Consider the following 25,451-nt stretch of genomic DNA (forward strand, 5'->3'; position numbering starts at 1 on the left):
AGGGCCCACTTCCGGCGAGAGGCGGTGGCTGAGAGCCGAGGTGCGGCTGGGCCCGGGACCGCGCGGTGCAGGTGTCCCGCCCTCGGGCCTGCCCTCACGGACTGTCTCTAAGAGGAGGGGACGGCTCCAGGCGTGCCGGGAGGTGCGTGAAGCGCGGTCCCGCCCGGGGCTGCCGGCGGTACTGTAAGCAAGCTACGGTATGCAGGGGTTACCTTTATCGGTTTAAAAGTTGTTGGTTTTTTGTTGTTGGTTTTTTTTTTCCTACTTATGTGATAGAAGCAATTTATTTTATTCAGGTTGCGAAAGACATGAAGGCACTTGAAATCGCTTGAAGTTTTCCCTCAAGTCTCATGTTTCTAGGTGATAAAGTTATAGTTTGTTTGTGGCTTGGTATAAACCTGGCTGGTTGTCGTGCGGGGTTTTTTGTTGCAAGTGAGTATTTTGAAGCATCATTTTACATGAATGAAATTCCTACTGGCTTAATAATGAAATTTGGTGTAAACATCAAGTGCTGAAACATAAATGGAGGTTTTGGTGACCAGCTTGTGACAGCAACAAGGCTGATATTTCACCAATGTTTTGATTGACTAAACGCCATAAGTTTAAATAAAGTTTGATGTGTCTTTATGCATTGTTTTACCGGAATGTTCTTAACCTATTATGTCTGTTCAGTTGCAGGTCATCTGGAAAATTGGGCTTGGCTGGCCAGAATTGCTCCTGGCTGAAAACAATGAAGCACCATTTTGCATGAAACTTGTACAGGACTGAGATCATGGCATCTTCAACAAACCTAGATGTCGGGGCCCAGTTAATTGTGGAAGAATGTACCACAAGCTACAGCCTTCCACCCATGCCGGACATTAAAGTGGAGCATCAGCTTGACACCAGCACAGAGGAAGGCCCAGCTCAGAGTGTCACCATGGGGATGAAATTCATTTTGCCCAATAGATTTGATATGAATGTCTGCTCACGATTTGTGAAGTCGTTGAATGAGGAGGACAGTAAAAATATTCAAGATCAAGTCAACTCTGACCTTGAAGTTGCATCTGTCCTATTTAAAGGTTGAATTTATGGTACAAAATGCTATCTATGGACTGTGTCATCCTGTTAAGATATTATGCTTTCTTAAAAAAAAAAAAGCTTCTGCATTATATGTGTTTTGATCAGTTTTCTAAGATGTGTTCCTTTTAATGTTTTTGTTATATGCTTAATGGATTATTAATATAAAAATTTTCTCGGTATTAATTTTTATACTGCATTTTAAGTATTTATATTAACTGAAAAATCAGTGGCACCAAAAGTCTCAAGGTAGTAAGAGCTGATGCTAATTAGGCAAACAAGCTGCTTCTGTACGGCATGTCCTACAGCAGTACGCTTCTTTAGAAAACACTGCTGAAAGCACTATATGATCAGCTTCAGTAGCTTCAGCAGCATGTTGTATCTTTTCATGAGGGTAATGAAGGATAATGTAGGCCATGTGTGTTTTGTCACTGTGGCTGTCCAAAGCCTCAAGTCCTAGCAATGGGCTTGCCACTGTAGCTTCACACTACCTGAAAGCAAATGCTGCTCCAGGTCTGGTTCCCTGCAGCTAATCCAGCCATTGCTGGGCAGATTCATCAGAATTAATGCTTTTTCACAGCCAAGGATATTGATACAGATTTTGTTTTATGTTACACTCTAGTTTTTTAAATTAGTTCTCTCCCTGAATTTGTGCTTGCGTTTATGATCACAAAGGTCTCTATAGTGTTCATTCACTGTGTGTGTTAATTAGCTTCTAGTCATTAATTACTGGTGCACATTGGTGTTAAATCAATTATGCCAATATGGAGATTAATCCTTTAGTATGTCTTTTCAGTATTTAATCTCAAAACCAAAATCTACTTTTGAGAATTAGGAGCCAATATAATATATAAAGATATTCTGAAATAAAATGCCATTAGCTTTTAAGAGAAAACAAGAAAAGTTAGTATGAAGTAACACATCAGCAGTGAATGATTTCCTGAATTCTATGCAGTGACCTGCTGTAGCATTTTACGTAAGTTAGTGTTGAACCTGTCTTCCTGCTGGATAAGTATTCATCAGGCATTCATAATGCTGTTAAAATTTTATTCAGGAGTGGTAAGTGCCCTGGTCAAGAAAGTTAGTGAAGGTTGTCTCCACTTGTGTAGTGGCATGGTTAAGGAGCAGGCAAAGGCTGAGCAGGTACCTGAGTGCATGTCTGACCAAAGCTGCATCATGTTATTGCCTTGAACATGACTTGCCATGAGAAGATGACAAATTAAGTAGAGACTTCTTAAGTAATAAATCCATGGCAGGCATGTTGAAAATCTCGACAAAGGCTAACCTGATTTAGATACTAACTTGTCTCTGGGTGACATTATGCCATACTGAAAGTATGAAGTAGCATAATTGTTTTATGCTAGAAATTAGTGCAGCCCTTTTTCTGGCTTTCATTATATACAGTGAGAAAAGCACATGTCACAAGGCTTTCTTAACATGGATTTTCAAGATCTTGTGATACTGGTGCTTTACAGTTTGACTTAGAATTTATGATTTGCTTTTAATTTGCTATTATTAGTACTGAAATCCGCTCTGTTTTTTTGTTCAATGTAGCTGAATGCAACAGCCACACTTCTCCTTCCCCTGGTATCCAAGTAAGACATGTTTATACCCCATCAACTACTAAGCATTTCTCACCAATAAAACAATCAACTACACTAACTAACAAACACAGGGGAAATGAAGTCTCTACAACACCTCTGCTTGTAAACTGTAAGTATTCTTCTGCCTTACTATTAATTATTTTGTGAATTCTATGTTGGATGCTTGACAGATTTATTTAGTTTTTTCTTTGGTGTTGCAATGAACTTTAAAGTAGGAAGAAAACACTGATATAGTCTTGTCTAATTTCACATGAGTCCAACCATGTAATAGTCATCCACCTGAGGTGTGGAATTCATGACTGGAGTTTACTTTCCAGAAAGAACAAGACCAGAACAACTCTTACCTATACTTTTAAAATCAAGACTTAGATTCTGAGTTGTAGGTTAATGCACTTTATGCCCATGTTTTCAGAACTTGTGGATCTTAAAATTAGATGATTGGTAAATGCTGCAGGATACTTAAGATGTAATGTAAATACACAATACTGCAAGTGTCATGATTGTCACAGACCTTGAAAATCAAGGAAGCATTATTTCTGGTGGGAAGGTTTTTTACAAGCATTTCCTTTTTAAATCAATTTGCTGCAATTTACTTTGTCAGTAAATTTTCTCTATAAAGAAAAATGCTACTTGCATGGAAAAAATTAATCAGGAGCTGCAGTGTAGGTCACTGAACAAAATGCGCTGTCTTTCTGAACAAACTAAACTTTCACATAGTGACTTGGAAGAGGACAGTGAACATTTACAGTTAATGTAATCATTAGCTAATTTTATTACTACATCATGTGGATAATTTATTACATATGGCCTCCTGAGCACCTTTCAGGCCTGCTCCAAGTGGCAATTATCAAAATACACCCATACAGTTTTTTGTGGGATTGGACATTATTTCTTCATAATCTCTGACGTAACAAAAAAAATTCCCCAATCTTTGTTTTCCCGTGTATATGTCAGGTTGTGTGTAACATCTAATATATTCCACATTGTAGTGAGTGAGAGTCATACTAGAGACTTTCTTTGTTGAGTGGCAGGACAGGTCTTCTGGCGGTTCAAGTGTGATTTTAATTTAAACATCCTTAATTTATCAAAATATGGTTATATTGATAAATGAGTCTTAAAGTAATCTTGGGTTGCTGACCGAACAGCAGTGAAGAGAAAATGTTACTTTGTGAACAGTCAGTGTGGGAAGCATCCTTGCTTTTAAGAATGCTGCATTGGTTTAAAAATGACCTAAAGCTATGAAAGTCTTTGGAAAATTTTCAGGTTTTAATCGTGATTTAAGTTCAGCATGTAAGGTGAAATTATCTACAGTCTCAGTTCCAAGTTGTGTACTGCTGAAGCCAATGGACTTGTTATGCTCAGTTCTAAACAGAGCAGAATGAAAATTGATGTATGTAACACATGCTTTTGCTTCCTTTCTTGCAGCTTTATCAGTTCATCAGCTGGCTGCTCAAGGAGAAATGTTATATTTGGCCACACGTATTGAACAAGGTGAGACAGAAGGAGGTTAAATGCCTTTTTTTTCCATTTGGGCCATTTATATGCTGTTGTGTTTTAGGTCACACTGGTTCCTTGTGAATAAATGTTACCATCAACACATTTTACCAGCTGATACAGTGCATTGTGAAAAGGATTACTAAGTTATACATTTTTCTCTGAACAGAAAATTTAATCAATCATAAGGATGAAGAAGGATTTACCCCTCTGATGTGGGCTGCAGCTCATGGGCAGATAGCAGTAGTGGAATTTCTCCTCCAGAATGTAAGGAAAAAATCACAATTGATTTTCACTTCATTTACTCTTTAGTTTGTTTTGTCTTCCTAAGTTTGTTGATGCTGCTAAAAGCTTAAAAGTTTTAAAGTTAAGGTCTATGCAAAAATCTCAAATTTGCTTCTGTTTTAAATGATACTTTATTTCAGGGTGCAGATCCTCAGATTCTGGGGAAGGGACGAGAAAGTGCACTCTCACTGGCCTGCAGTAAAGGATACACAGATATTGTCAAAATGTTGCTTGACTGTGGAGTTGATGTTAATGAGTACGACTGGGTAAGAGTCTAGCTTGAATTTAGTCAGAGGGTGCTTTGGTTGGAAAATTGAAGCGGGACATAGCACTGGCCTGAGTTTAAAAATTATGCTACATCTTCTGAAATGCCTGAGAGTTTCAAAACCTCCATAAGATAGGAGAAGTTGATGCTACTAGTTCTGACTTCTTGGTAGAAAGAGAATGAGACTAGTGTTGACTTCATGTAGAAGTGTGATCTTAGCATTTGAACAGTAGACAATAATGATGGGAGTTGTGAAGATCTAGGATAGAACTTCATTTTTATAAAACCTAGGAAGTCTCTTATTGGCACATAGAAGCATATTCATGTCTTAAGGAATTACAGTTGTGGACTAATCACTAAGTATCTAAGGCATTTTTCTGCTTTTGCAGAATGGAGGCACACCCTTGCTATATGCAGTACATGGGAACCATGTGAAATGTGTAAAAATTCTTCTTGGTAAGCAGACTGTCCAAACCAAATTATCAGTAATAGTATACAATCAGTTCTCATTGTCAGAAATAGAAGGTTCTATTCCTGTTTTATGCAGAAAATGGTGCTGATCCAACTATCGAAACAGATGCTGGATATAATTCCATGGATTTGGCTGTAGCCTTGGGCTATCGGAGTGGTGAGTATTGCAGATGTAAACCCTTTTTAAAATGTTTTAATTTTTGCAACTCCTGTAATGGCCTAGTAGAGGTTTTGCAGCTCTTAACATGTTACCTGTCCTACAACTCTTAATAATCCTAAATACATCAGGCCAAAATGGGTAGGACCTTCCATTCTTGTTTCAGAAAGTCAGATACTTAGCAAGAAAATGTCACTGTCCTGGATCTGTATCACTGGACTCAAATAATGGTGTTTAGGGCTGATGCAGCCATTGCTTATACAAGGGCAGCTGAACTGCTCCTTCACCCTATACAAAAGAGTGTGTTACTGGGCAGTGGTAAGAGGCCTGCACCCCTTCTGAGTACCTCACCCTACTTGACTGGCGTGATGTTATGTAGTTTGCAAAACCTTCAGTCAGATCAGCTCTAGCTCTAGTTTGTCTTGGAGGCCGACAGTAACCAGTGAATTATACTATCTAACTTGGTTATGGAAACCAGAACAAAAAAGGGACTCCTTGTTGGTTTTTCCCCTCATTGCTGCTGTCATTTTGAAAGCTGTGAAATATCTGCCATTACAGAAATGAATGAAATCAAAAAAATAATCCCAGCACTGTACATGTAGCTTCTCCAAGCAAGCCCTGTGCTTATGAATGAGCCAGTGTCATGGTTTAATCCCAGGCAGCAGCCAAGCTCCACAGCCCCTACTCACTCCTCCACCAGTGAGATCAGGGAGAGAATCAGAAGGGTGAAAATTGCAGAACTCATGGGCTGTTTAAGGACAGTTTAATAGGGAAAGCAAAGGCTGTGCACACAAGGAAAACAAACCAAGGAATTAATTCAGTGCTTCCCATGAGCAGGCAGGTGCTCAGCCATCTCCAGGAGAGCTGGGCCCCACCATGCCCAGCTGACTTGGCTACTTGGGAAGACAAATGACATCTCCCCAATGTCCCCGATCCCCCCCTCCCCTTCCTGATTCTTCTCCCCACTTCATACACTAAGCTTGGTGCCCCATGGTCTGGAATATCCCTTTGGTCAGCTTGGGTCACCTGTCCTGGCTGTGTCTCCTCCAACCTGCCGAGCCCCTCACCAGTGTGGCTGTACAAAAAGCAGAAAAGGCCTTGGCTCTGTACAAGCCCTGCTCAGCAATAACAAAAACATCTCTGTGTCATCAACCCTGTGTTCAGCACAAATCCAAAGCACAGCCCTATGCCAGCCACTAAGAAAATTAACTCTACCCCAGCTGAAACCAGCACAGCACAACTTCACATACAAGTCTACATAGAAGACTGCTTCAAGAGCTTAATCTCAGTGTTTCACAGAAGTTGTTTCTAACAAATGTTTTCGCCTACTTTCTGTTTGTAGGCAAAAAATTTGCTTTCCATGTGCTATCAGCCTATTCAAACCAAAGAACTGATTATGACCTCCAAAAACATTGTTTGCCTAACTGGGTGTATTGTTTTTGCATTAAATAAGGATTTTATTTTCTGAAGGAATACTGACTTTATTCAGAGAGTGAATTTATACATGTCTGGTTTTTATTAAATGATTGCACAGTTCAAGCAGGTAGCTGCCAGGAAAAAACAGTGTAACCCTAAAAATGCAAAAAAACCAAAGACTAACCTCATCTCTTTCTCTGCTTTAGTTCAGCAGGTTATCGAGTCTCATTTATTAAAGCTCCTTCAAAATATTAAGGAATAATGGTTGGCTCTACTGCAGGTGCCACGTCTTGGCTGGGAGATTTGAACTGCTCTTTAGCTCTAATTGGTGACAAGAGTTGGTCGTTATGTAACTTTACCTCAGTGCAACTATTTGCTGGCTTTAGTTAAGCTTTTCTCTGTTCTTCCCCTTATTTCACTGTTGTTAATACAAATGTGCAATGTCATCTTTTTCTTGATTACAGTAATTTCACAATTATAAGCCACACCATTTTGAGTAAAATTTTGGTCCGAACCCAGACATGTGGCTTATAATCAGGTGCGGCTTATATATGAACAAAGAATGAAAAGTTGCTGACACCCAGAAGTGCGGCATATAATCAGGTGCGGCTTATAATCGTGAGATAATTTTAGAAGAGTTAATTGTTGTGCACGAAACACTTTGTAAATAAACCCGGTTTTGACCATCTAAATGTTTACACTGAGTGCACTGGGTGGCACTATGCCAAGCTTACTTGTTGGGGGTTGGTTTTTTTCTCTTTTTTCCCCTCTCTTCTCTCTCTAGAATTTTTTCCCACTGACATGCTAAGATAAGCTAGTGACAGAGGGAGGGGATGACTCCCTGTCCCTTTTTTGGAGTTTTCTCTCTCAGGGCGGTGGGAAGGAGAGAGGGAACACTGTGAGCTCAGGGGCAGGTAGAGGAGAGCTGGGGGCAGCTGCTCGCTGTCTCGCTCGTTTGGCTCTGGGAGAAAGTCTGGAAAAACCACTGGCCACTGGAAAACCTCGCCCTGCCATCCCAAGGCCGGGAGCTGCCCTTCCTCAGCTGTGGGACCCTGCACCCCCTGCTCGGACTGCCTCAGCTGCCACCTCCAGACATCCTGTTGGAGCACCGGGACCGACACTGCCCTGAGATCCGTCTGTGCTGCACCCTTCCCATCCGGACACAGCCCCCATCACCCCCAGCCCCTCCACACCCCTGTGATCACCGCATCTCCCCTGCTCACCGGGAGCCGGCTGGCACTGACTGCCAGCTGTGACCGTAACTGCACCGAAGGGGCAAGGTGTCCACAGCCAAAAGAGCTGTCTCTGGTTCCTGTTCTGGTTGTTGGTAATTTCGTAGTTGTTTTGTTTGCCGTGTTGTATATATATATACAGCAATTTCACGAATACAAGCCGCACCAATTTGACTAAGATTTTGCTCCTAAACCGGAAATGCGGCTAATACTCAGGAGCGGCTAATATGTGAATAATTTTCTGACATTTACAACCTCAGAAGTGCCAGCCAGAGTGCCGAGCTGAGCTGCTGCAAAGTCAGCATTTTGCGATTGTTACAAATTGCTACTCTGTTGCACCGTGGGTGGAGCCTGGCTGCCTGCAGGCAGCACGGGGGGCGGGGAGAGAGGCGGGAGAGCTCTTTCCTTCCCTCCTCTACCACAGCCCGGGGGAGAGACGGGGGGGCCCTGGGCCGCCATTGCCGCGGCTCGGGGAGGAGAGGGGGGACCCAGGCCGCCCCTGCCGCGGCTCGGGGAGGCGGCGAGGGACCCGGGCCGCCACTGCCGCAGCTCGGGGAGGCGGCGGGGGACTCCGTCCCCGCCCGCCGCCGCGGGAGCGGGGGGTGCTCCGTCCCTGCCTGCCACCACAGGGCAGCGCCGGGCTGTGGTGACCGAGCCCAGTGGCAGCGGTAGCTGGCCCCCTGTGGCCCCGCCGAGCGGCAGTGCCGGGCTGGGCTACCTGGCCCCGTCAGCAGCCCCTAGCGGGCCGAGCCTGCACAGCCTTAGCTGAGCCAGTAAACCCCGCCCTGCCGCGGTTCTGTTAGTATTTGGCAACTTTGTTGCATGCGGGACAGAGCGGCGTATATTCAGGTGCGGCTTATTTATGGACGAAAAACGAAATATTTGCCAACACCCAGAGATGTGGCTTATACTCAGTGCGGCTTGTATTTGTGAATTTACTGTATATATATATATCAGTAAAAAACTGATATCTTTGCCTGAGAGCCCCCTTAATTCCAAAATTATAATAATTTGGAGGGAGCGATTTTACATTCTGCATTTCAAAGAGAGGTTCCTGCCTTTCTTGTCAGACACCTGTCTTTCAAACTAAGACAGCCCTACTTCATCACATCAATACATATTCATATATATACAAGAAGAAATGTGTTTGATATTGAGGAATATCACCACAGAAAATAGATGTCAGTATTGTTAATAATACAAAAATATGTTGTGTGTGTGAAATTTATGAGGTCCCTGGTTAATATTTATCCTGGCTGGAGCAAGAGCAGGGTTCTTTTTTGCAATAGTGAGGAGGGGGCTAGGACCCAGAGGTTATTCTGTATCACCTCACTGCTAACTCCAGGGAGAAGGAGTTTCTTCCAGTCAGGGTGGACAGATTGCAGTGGGGTCGGGGGAGCTTTGCAGTGAGCATTTTTGCATGTTAATCACTCTCTCTTTTGTACATTGTCGCTGTTCATGTTTGTTTTCTTATATCATTGCTGTTTCCAGTAAATTTTTGTTATCTCAGCCTGTGATCTTTACTTTTTTTGCTTGGACATCCCCTTTCTATCTCACCCCAGGGGAAAGCAGAGAGGGAGTGGACAAGTAAGCAAGTGGTAGTGTGGTTTTAAGTGTTTCAGTGGGAGGCACTAAACTGGGCAGTACCATTCGGAAACCACACTTATTTTTTAAATTTTAAAGGCTTAGTAAACTTTAACAAAATACAACAATGGACTGAATAAGGAAAGAGGCAGCAGGATGGGAATGCATGACCAGTTACCACGTGCTCACCCACAAAAAGGCTGCTCTATCTTTTGTACCCCTGGAGTTGCATCAGCCAACCCTGGCCCCTCCCAAAGTCCATCAGTCAACTCCTCTTCACTGTCCATTAGTGGAGGGTGTTTTCTCACACCTTGATTGGGGGTCATGTGTCGTCATGCCACAAATCCTAGTAACAAGCCTGCCCTCCTCCCAATTGTCCATGCAAGGGTACAGGTACACACCTCCCTCCACATGTTCTGGACAACCCAGGCTGTCTAGCGGCAACAATACAGGGGTGGGGCAAGGGGACTACGGGGAGAACAGAGGACAACTAAACAACAAACTACAATAACATAACTATACATCAATAAAGCTTCTCTTAACATACACATACTAATCAACCCTTAACTGCAAGAACAAGTCCTCCTGTTACTCATCTATGTCAATTCCTGAACCACAACAGTCTTGTTTGGGACCCACTATGGGGCAGGAAGGATTGAGATTACAGATAAAACCAGAGGGGATTGGAAACAAATTTGATTTAAGCATTTGCTGTATTAGATAGGGAGGCACTGATCACAGTGTTGCTTTGTCTGTTGGCATGGATATTGTACCTAACCTTTTATGTATTCCTGTATGTGCTCCTGATGCTATTTTTCAGAGGGAGAGAGAACAGGATTGTTCTGTTGCTGTACTGTGTGACATCAGTTTATGGCATGATAAGATCAAGGGCAGTGAGCAGTGAGGGTCATTTGGGATATTTATTCAGTGCTGCTCACCTACCCTTACCTCAGGTACTACCTTTTGGGACTCCATAATAGTCATGTCCAATCTGGCAGCGGGGAGCTGGAGAGGACAATTTCACCCATCTTTTCACTCCTGTTATAAGAGATTTTGAGAATTTTTAATTCCTTCTGCATGTTAAGAAGAGCATGTTCTGGTTGCTGAATCTGGCAGGTCTCCTCAGTGCAGTCTACATCATGTTTAGCTATTTCTAGGGAGGTTATTCAGACATCTGCCCTGAGGGTAGATAGTCATGAATGGTATGGAATGTGGGATAAAATGGGCCAGCTTTTGAAGGATTATTGTGCTTCAGTGGTTTGGAAGTTCACCCACGTCAGGAAAATCCACAAACGCCAGAGGTTTATGTCCAGAAGGTAGACAGAGGAGTCCTTCAACTTTATTTGAATAAAAAAGGGAGAGAGTCGTCTGGGGCACACACCCACGGGGATTTCTCTCTCGGGGTTTCAGAGGGCACAGCCTCCTTTTATCCTTAACTCCCGGCCGCACGTTTCCCTCTTCATGTCCCCATTGGCTGACGGTACAGCCTTCCCGAACCGCCTGTCCCCCATGCCCCCCTTGAACCTGTCGTTTTACCCCAAGGTTCAGAGGTTCGGGCTTGAGCAGACCCTTGTCTATCTCAGAAGCCAGCCCGTCACGGCTGTGCAACAAACCTGCTGCCTTGAATTTAGCAGAGACAGTAAGACCCATTTAAAAGACGTTAACAATCATACCTTCACCCAACAAATTATTTGTAAAGACATTAGCACGTATCTTTCACTCCTGAACAACTACAGGATCCTGATAAAAGTGGCACAATACGTGAAGGAAAACTGGTGTGGCAGTTCCAGAGAGGCACGAAGTTATGCTGGACCCTGGCTACTGTTTCCTGACCACTGCTTGACCCCAAACAACTCAGGGGAGAGGGCAGAAAGCAGACCAGTAGGCACCACGGCCACTCAAACTGCAGCTGAACCAGAGGAACAACCTCCGCTAGTAGTGTTGCAAAATACACCACGTTTAAAATTTTAATTTTATAACTTTAGTCAGGTTTGTTTGCCTTTGCCCTGGGGGAAGGGACCTGAAATTTGTTTTCAGGGCATTGCACCACTAGGTGAGGCCTGATGATCTTAACATCTCAACAGACTGGAAGCAGCACAGAAGAGACACAAAAGGTAACAGCATCAACAGCCATCAAGGCCTTAATGGAACATCGACTCCAAACAACATCCCTAGTGTGGTTGGAGACACCTAGTTTGGGAAAGCAGAGATAATAATGAGGACCTAATCAGCATCGGAGGCAATCGATGTAACCTTATGTAACCAATAAGAAACCAAATACTAAGAACTACCTAACTTGGAACCAATAAACATTGTACCAATGAATCTCTATAGGTTTTGACTGTATAAAGTTTGTGAAAAATCTAGTGAAATTCATATGTCATGGAATGATTTTCTCTGCACACTCAGGCTATGAGTGGATGAAATTATTTCTGTTACACATCCTGGCCAGAACAACATCCTGGCCAGAAGTAAAGTAATGCCTTGATTATCTAACACTAAAAATGCTGGATAGTTTTGGTTTTTCCTTGCAGTTTCAGTGACAGCAGCAGTCGCCCGTATACAGAAGAAATCCAAGATCAAATCAGTTCACACAGGTAAGAGTGAGGAGGAAGAGGCAAGGCCAGAGATAATCACCCCATTTCTATCCCTGGGTGAGTTGTGAGATGCACAAGATTATCTCAGTCACCAGTCAGGAGAATCTCTGGTGACCTGACTGGTCCAATGCTAGGATATTGCAGCCCATGATGAGAAACCAGATAGTAGTGAAGCCAGGCAACTGGGATCTCTGTCCTGGGATGTAGGCACTGACAAGACAATTGGGAAGAGGACAGAAACTCAGACCCTGGAGGCGACTCCTGTCAAGCATGAAGGAAAGGTACTGTTAAGGATGATCTAGTAGAGCACCCAAGCAGGTGGGGAAAGGTATCCAGTACCCAAAGTATTAACTGTGCTGGACATAGTCTATAGGGATTTGAATAATGAGCAGATAAATACTTTTCGGTGGATTAGAGTGAAAGGACACTGAATGATTGGTGGATTTATAGATATATAGGTTTGTGTGTGTGTGTGTAGGGTTTGTTTTAGAACAAGTTGGTTGCAATGGAGAGGATGCATGTAGCCATTTTGGTTATTGTTATCTATGGTAATAATAAAAAAGCAGGAAAGGACCACTTAAGAAAACATGTAAGGAAAAGTATGAGAAAGAAATTATAAGAGTAGAAAGGTATTACCACAATGAATCCAGTGACAAGACTTGATTGTTGCAATCTAGACATCCACTGGTTAAACTGATGTTCACAGTCTTCTAGCACCCTGACTTCCAGTGCTGGGATGGATATTTAAAGGGAAAGTCCCTCCTACATGTTTTCCCATAAAGCTGCATGGAGTGAGTGGGTCTCCTTGATCTCCTTGGAGTGCCTCCAATTCTCTCTAGTCTGCCACAAGGAGAAGGGAGCCTAATGAGCAGTGTGCAGCTTCAGTTGGAACACTGACATACCTTTCTTTCCACCTGCCTTCTGCTGTTAGTCCTGGAACACCTAGGCCAATGCATCATAGGTTGAAATTTCCTTGTACAAGAAAGTCTAATTGCAAGTACTGAATTTCTAGCTCCTAAATATCCTTCAGGCAGTGGCTGAAAGCAGATATCATCTGTATGGCAAGAAAAGCCTCCTACACTACAGCCTTCTTCAGCCACTGTAGTCCTTTGGATCACAGAATATCTCAAGTTGAAAGGGACCATATAGATCATCAAGTCCCATTCCCTTCTCCTTGCAGAATGATCATTATGGATTCCTTCCAACTTGAAATATTCTGTGACTACCTCAGACTAAACCATATGACTAAGCATCATCCAGATGCTTTGCGAATGCTGACAGGCTTGGAGACCATTTTCCTGGGAACCTGTTCAGAGACCAACCACCCTCTCAATAAAGAGCCTTCCCTCATGTTCAGTCTGAACTTTTCCCTGATGCAGTTTCATTCCATCTCCTTATGTGCAAACTCTGGTGTGAACGGCGGCGATCTCTTTTATGGTCTGAGATCACTCACCGCACAGTAGTGGTAGTTTGAGAGTTCTTATTTTTCAGCCTGGGCACCGAAGGAAGAGTCAGCCTTTCTGAGGCTTCCACGGTTGTCTATTCTTTCTTATCTAAGGAATTTTCTCTCTGACTTGCATTGTGCTCCGGGTGGCAATAACTCTGGATCGCAGGGGATGCTTGCAATTGCCCTGTAGAGGAAGTCTGACTGACGTTTCCCAACAATTGTACTGTTTGTGATGCTGCTGTTCCTTGTGTAATCACCATTACTTCTATCCTCGTGCGTTGACAATTCGTGCTCTTTTTGCAGTTTCCCAGAATTGGTAATTGTTTTACATCAAAATCTGTCAGTGAATAACACTCACTTGCAGGATGCTTTCCTCTTCTGCATCTTGAACAAAGCTCTGATGACTTGCCTGGTTTTGCAAGCTGGGGACAATTTTTCTTAAAATGTCCAAAATTTCCACATTTATAACACTGTCCCTCTGGGGAGCTCTTCTGCTTTTTGAAATTTGCAAGAACCTTCTCAAGAGTTTCATTTTGCACTTGGAGTACCCTTTCCATCCTTTCTTCTACAATTGATGCTATACGCTGTGGTGTGCCTACTTTGCTGCAGGCCTCAACCATCTCTGCTAAAGAGGGTTGACCAGGAATTGCACTGATGACTCTCTTGCATTCCTGATTGGCATTTGCAAACGCAAGACTCTTTAACAAATGTGATTTGGCTGCTTCATCAGTCACTTGCCTATCCACTGCCTGTGTAAGCCTGACTGTGAATGAGGAAAAACTCTCTGAAGCACCTTGCCTGATATCTGTATAAATTGTGTTTTGCATACCTGCTGGTGCAATCTGTAGAACTGCCTTACATGCAGCTTCCTTTATGTCTGCTAACACTTCGTGTGGAAGTCTTGCTTGCTGGGTTGGGTTGTCCTCCAGTGGATCACCTGCTAACTGCACCAAGATGGGAGCTGCATTTGGCCCACCTTGATATTTCGTTCTCAGCTCTGCAAGCACCCTCCTCCATCTGCTGTCCCAGATGAGTGCCTGTGTGTCTGTAAGAATCAGTGATGCGAAAGACCTGAGATCATATGGTGTCAAATCATATATATTGAAAGTACTCTTTAAAAGTTGTTTAAAATACGAAGATCCCAGTCCATTGTCTCTTATTGCTTTAATAAAATCTTTAACTACTTCGTGATTCAATCTTTCCCATATTTGGTTCTGCCCTTGGGCATCATAATTCACTGCCATTGCGATGTCCCCTGTATCAATCATTGGACATGCTCTATCTCTTGCCAGATTCATTCTTATATCTGCCCAATCTATTAATGTCTGCACTGCAGATGGCTGTGCTTCCATAGGCACTGGCTTGTAGAAAGGAGTTATCTGCTGTGTCTGTGTCCACGCTGCTTCACTCACCGGCATTGCTGGTACCTGCACTCTTCATGCTGTTGCTGGTCCTGGCTGAGGAACGAGGATCTGCGACTCTTGAGTTATCCGGAAAGCCTGTGGAAACTCTGCCCTCATCTCTGGGTAAAATCCCAAGCTTGCTCCCATGTGCTACAAAAAAGCTTTGACAATCTCTTTTGGAATTGTAACTGATTGTCCTTGACATGATGCACTAGCACCTGCCGCCCACGCCGGAATCCCCTCCCACTCTGTAATATATACTGTATCATCTTGTTGCTCATCTGGAATTTCCTGCGACTTTTTCTTAAAAGAAGATTTTTTTATAAGAAATCGGAAAAAAGTCTTGCAATGTTAAGGTTCCGCCACTAGATATTCGCCCCGTTAGGGCTGACTGTGCCTTTTGCTTCGCCTTTTTGCTACCTAGCTTTTCTTGTGGATCTGGGAAACTCTTTAAAGCTTCACACAATTCTTGCAACTTCTGTGAAAGACTTTCAGTCCTTGCCTTCGTTTGTAACTGTCTGCTCGGTTGCCATGGAAGCGGAGACTCACAGCCGAGTCTGACTGTGTCTGTGCCCAGGGAAACGCCTCCCGCCTGGGCACGCCCGGCTCCATCGCAAACCCCGGGGGTGTGGCCGCTTCTGTCCCGACCACGCCTCTCCTCTGCTCGGACTGACTTACCCCTGCCCTTGGACACGCCTCCTCTCTTATCGTGATCACCCTCACCGCCGCTCGTCTTATCCCCCTCCGAGCTAGACCGCCTACTTCACTCTCATTTGAGCTGTCCCTTTGCTTTCTGCTCCGCCTAATCTGACGTCTCTCTGTTTCCGGACTCTCCGTCCCTATTGCCGACACTTCCGGGTTTCGCGGTCCCCGCGCATGCCCACTGCGCTTCGCTGCCACCGCGCACGCGCCTGACGCTGCTCCTGTTGCTATGGTCACCGCACCTGTACCGCTCGTCGCCATGCTTGCGCGTTTCGCTGTGGCTGCTTTTGCCACCGCGCCTGTTTTTCCTGTGTCTGCTACGGTTCGGACTGTCGCTCCCCCCGCCGCGCCGCCTCGCCCGCGCTCACCACGCATGCCGAGTCTGGCGTTCCCGCGATCGGCACGGAGCTCGCCGCCCCCCCCGGACCTGGGGTTGAGGTCAGCGCAGCCGCTCCCGCTGGCTGCTGGGATCGAGGCTGGCCCACGCTCCCCGGCCGCCCCGCCCGTCCCGGTCGCTGCCGCGGATGGCTGATTCCCGCCTATCCCCGTGACTGCGCGCACCGAGCCCGCGCTTTTCCCCGCTGTGTCCGCGGTAATTCCTGCCTTTCCTGTCTCCGCTTCTGCCACCCCTGTCCCCCTCGTCTCCGCAAGAGCTGCTTGTACCGTCCTCCCGCGCTCTGGGGACAAGGTATCTGAGAAACTATAGACACAGAAATCTAAGTCTTCTAGCTCACTCGGGAAAATTTCTAACTTGAGTTTTCCTTTCCTAGGATAGGGTCTACTAGGTATCTCTGAGGAAATAAGTGATTGTGAGGATCCTGGGATTTCTGGGGATTCACTTTGACCTTCTTCAGGCCCTTCATCTATATCTAAAGCGCCTTGCTGATTGGAAGATAAATGTTCCTCCACTGGCTGATAACCAAGTGGCAAAAAACCTCCCTCCCCCAGCTGATGGCTAGAGTGGGATCCTGCCCTAGCTTCAGAGGGACCCAGAATTGCCCTCCGACAACTGGATAAACCTGCATTTCTGTGAGAAATAACTTCCAGCAGCACCCCTGCCAGAGACAAAAGCTCTAATGCCTCTTTGTCTCTCTGGGTTGCTAAATGATAAAAAGATCTATTAATCTGTTCCCAAAAACTTGGCTCAAATAATAAATTTGTTTCAGCATTTGGAAACCTAAGTCTGACCCATAAAAGCAGGCTTTTAAGTTCTTTATCTGGGATGGCCATGGGATGAGTTGACACTGCACCTTTTAAGGTGGCTAGGAGATTGATTTGTTCCTGGCTGAATCCACCCCCCATGTTCTGAATTTTGACCTGTCTTACCAAAAGCAAGTCCTCAAAGTCAAGCGGATGTTTTTTCCTAGTCTCTGGCCAGCAGATCACAGGAGAGGAGTCCCAGGTTTCCTCCCTTCCAGTTCTGGCTTGGAGCTGTCTTTCTCTCAGCAGAGGTCAAAACTTCTTCCCTGTAGCCTTCTCCAGTGGAGTGCCTCTCGAGCTGTTTTTCAGGCTGATGGCTCTTCACGCCCTGGTGCAGCCCACCTCTTGCCCTTGTGTTGCTCACCGAGTGCGTGCTTGCCTCTGGAGTGTCTTCGATCAAAGGTGCTCACCTTTGTGAAGCCACACCAAGCCCACTGCGTGCTCAGGCATTGTCCAGACGTTGCCCAGTCAGCGTGAGCCCACGTTGTGCCCACACAGGGACGCCAGTGGCGATCTCTTTTATGGTCTGAGATCACTCACTGCACAGTAGTGGTGGTTTGAGAGTTCTTATTTTCCAGCCTGAGGACCGAAGCAAGAGTCAGAAGCCATTTTGTGAGGTTTCCAAGGTTGTTTATTCTTTCTTATCTAAGGAATTTTCTCTCTGACTCGCAGCGGTTCCTCCTGCAAGTTGTTTGAGGCACTCTGTCTGCTCTCCTGGGCAGGACTTATCTTTTATACTGTAAATTACGCATACACTGTTTACAATTAATCTCCAATACATGACACCTACATTGCATTGTCCAGTTTTCCCTTAAACCAATCCAGAATTGACATCCTAACTCATAAGATGGATGACATGAAGAAGAAGAAAGACATACCACACCCTAATTCCTCCATCTTGTGTTCAGACCCCAAATATAAACAATTTTAAAACTTCACTTTTCTACCTTTTAACCCTCTAATTTATACTCTGCTTATTTTTTGTGACTTTGTAATTCTTTGTATAAGGATGGTAATTTTTCCCAGGGACTTAAATTGAACTCACAGGGGTTTTGGGCACCTTGCCAAGGCATCTGAGCCCCCTGCCCAGATTCCAGGAAAGCCAGGGGAAGGAATATCCTGGGTTCCCACACTCTGGTTACCAGAGAGGAGATCAGTGCCTGCCTCTCCACCTCCTTTCATGAGGAAGCTGTAAGGTTACCATAAGGTCACCTCAGTCTCCTGCAGACTAAACAGACCAAGTGACTTCAACCTCTAGTGACTTCAGCCTCTCCTCAACAGCTTCCCCTCAAGGCCCTTCACAATCCTCATGGCCCTCCTCTGACCCTCTGTAGCCTTACATTAGGCTATTGTGGTACCCAGAGCTGCCCCCAGGACCCAAGGTGAGGCTGCCCCTGTGCAGAGCAGAGCAGGGCAATCCCCTCCCCTGCCCTGCTAGTGATGCTGTCCCCGATGTCCCCCAGGACACAGGGGGCCCTCCTGGCTGCCACCTGCAACTTGCCCCCACTCTAAACCCCCACATCTCTTTCTGCAGGGCTGCTTTCCAGCCTCTTGTCCTCCAGTGCAGTCCCAGTGCAGCTGTTCAGTCAAAACAACAATTAAGATTTTAAAATTAGTTGAAAAAACCAGACAATGTTAACTGATTTTCTGGAACTTCTGCACTTAGTCAAAGCTACAGTGAATGATAGGCCATAACAGTTTTGCACAAACAACACATAAGCTTTTGAAAGGGACTTTTCAGCAGCTCTCCCCCAACAGTACATAGAGGTTTTACCCATGTAATATTCAGGGTCCCAAACATTTCTCCATTGTGTCCACTAGAGGTCTGGCATCTACTGACATCCATACACCAGTAATCCCTGCCTTTCTTCCCCAGTCCATGGGTAGTGAGCCCAACCTTCAAGTTCCTGTATTTCTTGTATAGTGTCTCTACAATGCTATTTTCACAAAGAAAATGAGTACTATTTAAAAAACATGCATGGTGATTCTGATGAAAGGGACTGCAAGACTGGAGAACAATCCAGCCAAGTTCTCTGAGTCAGAGAAATAATGAATTAAAAATGCTAATTTTGAAATAACAAAATGACTGAATATACAAAATGGTAAAATGTAGGAAAAAAAATCCAAACCTCCTTGGACTAAACCTGAAATTTCTGGCTACATTTCTCTCTGACTCTCTGTACTGAAACATCTGTGGTACGCAGAAGGTGTACATTGAGTCAGAATTAATCTCTGAAAGGTTGTGTGACAACCAGTGCAGAGATACATTTCTTTCATGACACTGATATCTGAAATGGAATAAGCCTTAGGGGAAGTGAAGCAAAAAACCGACCTTGCAGGTGTTGGTGTTCTTGCTCCCTTATCTGTCTACCAGGCTTTGACACCTGTATTCTTATGTAGTTTACACCAGTTTTACTGCATCATGCATGATTAAATCAGATGAAACAAACAGCAAATCTGACATGCCTTGGAAGCAAGAGAGAAAAAAACATTTCATCATCAAAATCCAGAAAAATGTCTCTTGTAATTACAGTAATTTCACGATTACAAGCCGCACTGACTATACGCCGCATCGCCAGGCGTTGGCAAACATTTCGTTCTTTGTCCATACACAAGCCGCACCCAATAAGCCGCTCTGTCGTTCGCAGGGAGGACCCATGTGCAACAAAGTTGCCAAATAGTAACAGAATCACGGCATGGCGGGGTTTACTGGCTCAGCTCGGGCCGTGAGGGCTCGGGGCTGGGCCAGGTGGCCCAGCTCGGTGCTGCCACTCGGCGGGGCCGCTTGGGGCCAGCCACCGCTGGGCTCGTTCGCCCCGGCCTGGCGCTGCGCTGCGGTGGCAGGGGGCGCTCAGAGCCCACCGGCACCCGCGGTGGTGGTGGGAGGCGGGGATGGAGCCCCCCGCTTCAGGGTGGAGGTGGCAGGAGGGGAAGGAGCCCGCTGGCACCCACGGCGGCAGCGGCAGGAGGGGATGGGAGCCCCCTGCCTCCCCCCGAGCCGCAGGGCCAACAGGAGGAAGCCCCCTGCCTCCCCCAGGCTGGGCTGCTTGAAGGAGGAAGTTCCCCGCCTTCCCCATCCCCCGCGCTGCCTGCAGGGAGCCGGCTCCACCTGCAGCGCAACAGAGTAACCAATTTGTAACAATCACGCAGTCCCGGGTTTTAGTGGCAGGTTGCTCGACTTGGCACCTCGGTTTGCACTTCCGGGGTTGGAAATGTCAAAAAAATTATTCACATATTAGCCACTCCTGAGTGTAAACCGCATTTCCGGGGTGGGAGCAAAATTTTAGTCAAAACGGTGTGGCTTGTAATCATGAAATTACTGTAATTTTAAAGATGAAGTGGCAATTACTGTAAAGTTGATTAAAAATACTGAGATTTAATGTCCTTTGTAAAAACAAATGCTGAACTTCCACATTTGTTACAAAGTAATGCAAATAATATGCAAATTGTGTTTCCTTGAGATACCATAACCTGAGCCATTTTTTCTTAAATTGCAAAACATCTCATGTATAAACAAAACTACATCAGTATGCTAAAAAACAGAATTTCCTTCTCCTGTATTATTTGTGTTACAGGAAAGTACTTGTTCTAAATAAAGAACCTTTGATATCTGCCCTTCATTTTGTCTTGAATTTCAGTCAACAGTGAGATAATATAATGAGATAATATACAGGAAATAAAATTACTAATTCTTAGCTGTGCCTCAAAACATATCCTGGAAATGCATTTTTTAATTATATGTGAAGACACTGGAATAGAAGACAACACAATTTAAATTTCTTCCATCTTTTTGCTGCAGAATTTCAAGCAATTGTCAGACAGTCATCACAACACCTTCCCCAAGCATAAGTGTGAAGATGGTAATCTTTCAGAAGCTGTTTCCTGGATCATAAGCCCTTTTTACTACATAACTTTATGTTGCTAAGGGAACATTGAACTGAAGTTTTCTGTGGCTCTTCTGAGGACCTTGCAGGGAACAACCGGCACTATTTCAGAAGCTATGATTCAGACACCCTGAGGAAAACTTAGTCAAGAGTTAGCAAACAGCGGAAAAAAAAAATCTATGCAAAGAAAAAGCTTTACTCACAGGAAAAAAATCCCTGTGTAAAAAGCACAGACAACTGGTGATTATGCAATATTAACAGCATGCCTCCCTCCACATATTTTGTGTTCCTCTGAGGCACAACAATGAATTTTTGTTTCTCTTGGTGCAAATACTTCTCAGTATTCATTTTTCTTTGTTTGTAGTGGCAAAAATTGTAAGTGGTGGGAACTTCAGCATTGGTTAAGTGTTTTGAAAGGTCAGTCTTCTAATTTTGTTCTAGTGAATGATTTCTGTAGCCTTTGATGGCAGTGAGAAGACACTAAAACAGACTAACCTTTGAACCACACCCTCGGGTCTAAAGCCAGCAGTGTTTCCTTGTCACAAGACCAGAGGAGTTTGAAAATTCTGCAGTCAGAATCTCAATTCTAAGTTGATTTTCTCCTAAGTTTTTACCAAAAGCTCTTGCCAATGTAATTTCTTACAGTAAGTCTTCATCTTTTACATTTCAACTTGAATGACAATATGCACTCTTCCAGAGTATTAAGATCTACATATCTATAATAAGTTGCTTTTCCTGATTAACTAAATTATGTTTTGCCAAATTCAATGTGCAGCATGTAAACACAGATCCCGTGAACTCTGCTCACAAAGCAGATTGCCAGCAGTTTCATGTAGTAATAACAGCCAAATGCTTCAGAGCTGCACAAAGTCTTTGTCTTATTCATTCCCGTTTGACTTTGCAGGGTATTCTGGTTAATCATGTACAATGTTAGCATTACTATTTGCATGTAAATTTGATGAGCACTTTGTAACACTCTTCCCTGTCTGCTCTGGTTTTCCCTGGGGCTGTTACTAGTTCCACTCTGTTGCCTTCTTTGTTCATCTGTCTTGTACTTTGAATTCCCCACTTGTATTTCTGAGACAGTTACAGAAAGCAGCAACCTCCTGCCAGACCTTCCCAGGGTACAGCATAATCTCCCTTCAGCCCTCCTGTGGGCTTTTCCTTGGTATTAAAAAAAAAAAAAGTCTGTACCCTACACCTCCTTATGCCACACAGGGAGCAGGTGCCAACAGCAGGAAGCCAAGTGATGGAAGATGGGGCCTCTGCTCTTCACCTTTTCCATGATCCACACGAGACGATCTCAGCTCCCCACTATGGCACTAGAGGCAAATTCAGTCCCAGGGCCATGATGGAAGTGCCCCATAACACTTCCCCCACCCCCCAAGAGAACTCAGCAGTTGTTAACCCACTGGTATTCCTGCTGTAAGAAATAATGTTGCACAACTCCAAGATGAAAATCAGACACTGAACCTTACTCTTAGCTGAGAAACAACATGAAGCAAACTTCAATTTACAGCATGCACCAATTTTACATTTCCAGAGCAACTTCACTGTGCCTTGGTCCTACAATCACCTTTAAGCAATCTTGAATCTTGCTTTTTTAAACCCTGATGATGATGCTTAGCTCAGCCTGAGGAAACAGCTGTAAACTAATGCCAGAACTACTGCTCATCTTCCACAACTGTTTTATAACAATACCTGGAATAAAAAATGCCAGAAGTAGAGCAACCGTGAAAGTTTATTCTAATTCTACGTGACTTGGTTTGGTTAAGCAGCTCACATTCACAGCTCTAGCCTACACCTAGCATCAACCAGATGTAACTCCACATTCTCTGGAAGGAATAGAGGGGGGGAAAAAAAAGAGACAGACTGTATTTACTGAAATTATAGACTCAAATGTGTTCTGCATTTTTAGCTAGTAGGCTAACGTTAGGGGCATTCCAGTAGTTTTTCCTGAACACTGTGGAACAGACTTTTTTCCTTTACAACAACAGTATAAATCACTGGAGTGCAGACACTGCCCATCACTAGAATGATCATCATTAGTATTGTTATAGCAGTTCCGCTTGCATGCACCTCCTGCTGTGCAGCACATAATGCTTTCAGGAAGTACACTGCTCCATCTGGCAATGAATGTATAACTGGGTGAATTAGGAATCCAGTCACTTGGAACTTTAGAGATCAAAGATATTGTTGGGGGTTAGTCCTAGGAATGACGTCTGAATAGATCTTTCTGTTGAGGGTTATTTGTCACCAAATTAAGCTAGCAACTCTCCAGGCATACAGGACTGTAAAGCATGTCAGTCCATCTTCTGCAGATGAGCAGTGATGAGGCCAACCATGTACGCAGAAATCAGCAGGGAAGGTTGCAGACCCCAACAAAAAGCAAGATGGAAACTGGACACAGCAACAGGGTGGATTACAGCTGTGGGACTGCACTGTACAGCTCATCCTTTTCCTGCAAGAATAAACCTAAGTAATCCCTAAACAATCCTCTGGAAAAAAAATCCTGACCTGCATTGTAGGAGATATTGTTTTGATGCATTATGTAAATCAACTGTACATGCTCTTTTTTTAGCACTGAAATCAAAACATAGCAAATACAATCACATCACATGCTTTTCAGAGCCTACAAAACTTTCTAGCACATCAGCATTTCTATTTCATAAACAGAAAATGAAGCTCATCCTTGTGTATTACTGTCAGCTAAAGGACACTAAATGATGGGTGGAGTGTGGGCACACTTGATATGCCAGAACTTATTCAGGCTTCCCGCACCACAGAAAAATAAGCAAGCTTTAGCTAAACCCCATAGATCCTTCCACCCCACTTTGTAGCCAGAACACTGTACACCTAGACATGTGTATGTCTCTTAAATGTTACAATTTATGGATTCAACACAATTGTTTCTGAAAATGCGTCACAACCATAGCTTGCTTATCTACTCTGCAACTGTGGTATAAAGGTTATCCCAAATACAGGGTAAGATCACAGGCATAACAACACTGCAATTGTCTCCAAAAAGGCTTTTGTTTAGAAGCATTATGATTTTCTGTTCACACAAAACAGAGTTTCCAGAAGGTACACAGCATTCCAGAAAAATGTATCAGCTCATCGTAGAAGCTTTGCATCCCCACTGGAATTCAATATACAGACTGCATAGTTTGTCTGTCAAATACATTGTATATCCTGACGAAACCAGAGAGATGCTAAAGTGGGACATAATCAGAGGAGTAAAGACACCACTAATTTTTGACATAAATAATCATCTGTTTTCAAGGTACAAATTATTAAGATAGGACAATGCTAAAATACGAAGAACAAATATAAAGTGAGTAAAGGGTCTGTTGTACAAATGCATGGGCTGACACATTAAAGCAGAATGACAATCCATCTAGAATACAATTCCTGACAGAAGTCAGCCTAGACACCAGTGTATACGTGCACAAGGTCACATCTGAGCAAGTCTGAATTTTGAATTTGGTGGAAGATGATGACTCAGTGAATCCTGAGACCTCTAAGCTAGTCTAGTTCTACAGAGTAAAAACACCCCCACCCCCAAACCCCCCCAAAAAATCTTAAAGATCATCACCCCCGGGTAGTAATTACTGGAGCATGAAATGCTGCAGATGTACATGGGAATTGTTTATCCAAATGTTGCCCCCAACATACGCTAAAGGCAAACCCCAGCTTGCTGGCTATGCTGGTTTCACACTGTTCAGGAGTGTCCCTAAACCAGAAAGAACTGTACTAACTACTGATTCCTAACACTAACTGGTGCAAAGCAGCTGGGAGGCAAAAAATGAATTGTCAAATTAACTCCTCCCCAGTGCTCTCAATACCAGTTGTCCCTGGAATAAAAACTTGCCTGCCACTCTGCTGGCACAATTGTTCAAATTTTTCACTTTATCTTTAGTTTAGGTTTGAATGCTACAAACACTTACATTCACATGACCCTCATCGTATACTTTTGTAAGGCTCAAGCTTGGTGGGGGCAGACGAATGCCACAACTCTAATACAGCAAAATGGATTGACCGACCTGTACAGGTGAAGCCAATGTCAGAAATCAGCACAAATGCCCAAGTTTTTAAGATGTAGATGTTCACAGTAAGCATTATAAAAACAGCCCCTAACCACTTTAGTCTGCTCACTGCGCATCTTAACTATGTCACTCACCTACATAGCTCTAATGAAGCATTATCACTTTTAATTTCTCCTAGTTCTGCAGAGGAAACAATACGGAAGAGACAAGGAAGATATTCACCACCCCACACAATTTAACACCATTCTACTCTACTGTGATTACCGGTGAGTGTCTATGTAACACCACAGACGTCATGTCAAGCACCAATGTCACACAAGCATAGACTTTGGCACCCCCAACCATCTTATTATCTTTCTTTATGCTGGCACAAGAAGACAAGAAGCCCTCCTACATCTTAGGTGGGTTCTTAAAGGTGGCGGTAGTCTTGCTCACACACAGTTACTAGAAATCCATCACAAAACAGCAGCTCACAAGATGCTACTGTTGAGAGATCTCACTGTCCAGTCATACTCAGTTACATCTGCATTTGCCTGACACAGTTACTGGAAAAAACTGGAAATAGCAGGACTAGTCACAGTCCCTGGAGCTGCACTTTATACCCA

General features: G+C 44.1%; 2 protein-coding genes and 1 long non-coding RNA gene across 6 annotated transcripts; 2 read left to right on the top strand and 1 right to left on the bottom strand.

Annotated features, from left to right (window-relative positions):
- The first annotated feature begins 4 nt into the window (after positions 1-4).
- Positions 5-7,199, top strand: ANKRA2 (ankyrin repeat family A member 2). Of its 4 annotated transcripts, XM_033086111.1 has the most exons (10): positions 5-197; positions 297-432; positions 673-1,061; positions 2,614-2,772; positions 4,089-4,154; positions 4,327-4,424; positions 4,583-4,708; positions 5,097-5,163; positions 5,255-5,335; positions 6,958-7,199. In XM_033086111.1, exons 3-10 carry the CDS (start codon positions 773-775, stop codon positions 7,011-7,013), a joined length of 942 nt encoding a protein of 313 aa, XP_032942002.1. In that variant the 5' UTR covers positions 5-197; positions 297-432; positions 673-772; the 3' UTR covers positions 7,014-7,199. The 4 variants fall into 4 exon arrangements, with proteins under 4 accessions (XP_032942002.1, XP_032942001.1, XP_032942004.1 ...); XM_033086110.1 differs by lacking the exon at positions 297-432; XM_033086113.1 differs by lacking the exon at positions 297-432 and having other exon boundaries at positions 6,963-7,199.
- Positions 7,200-9,569: 2,370 nt separating this feature from the next.
- On the bottom strand, positions 9,570-15,849 carry LOC117011114 (endogenous retrovirus group K member 5 Gag polyprotein-like). The gene is made up of 2 exons (XM_033086394.2): positions 12,801-15,849; positions 9,570-12,425 (listed from the first exon to the last, which is right to left on the bottom strand). Exon 1 carries the CDS (start codon positions 15,027-15,029, stop codon positions 13,704-13,706), a length of 1,326 nt encoding a protein of 441 aa, XP_032942285.1. The 5' UTR covers positions 15,030-15,849; the 3' UTR covers positions 9,570-12,425; positions 12,801-13,703.
- A 70-nt stretch (positions 15,850-15,919) lies between these two features.
- On the top strand, positions 15,920-16,897 carry LOC117011117. Its single transcript, XR_004420862.2, has 2 exons — positions 15,920-16,404; positions 16,487-16,897. It is a non-coding gene; the product is annotated as an uncharacterized LOC117011117 (long non-coding RNA).
- The last annotated feature ends 8,554 nt before the right edge of the window (positions 16,898-25,451 follow it).

The sequence above is a fragment of the Catharus ustulatus genome, chromosome Z (assembly GCF_009819885.2).
Source record: "Catharus ustulatus isolate bCatUst1 chromosome Z, bCatUst1.pri.v2, whole genome shotgun sequence".
Classification (NCBI taxonomy): domain Eukaryota; kingdom Metazoa; phylum Chordata; class Aves; order Passeriformes; family Turdidae; genus Catharus; species Catharus ustulatus.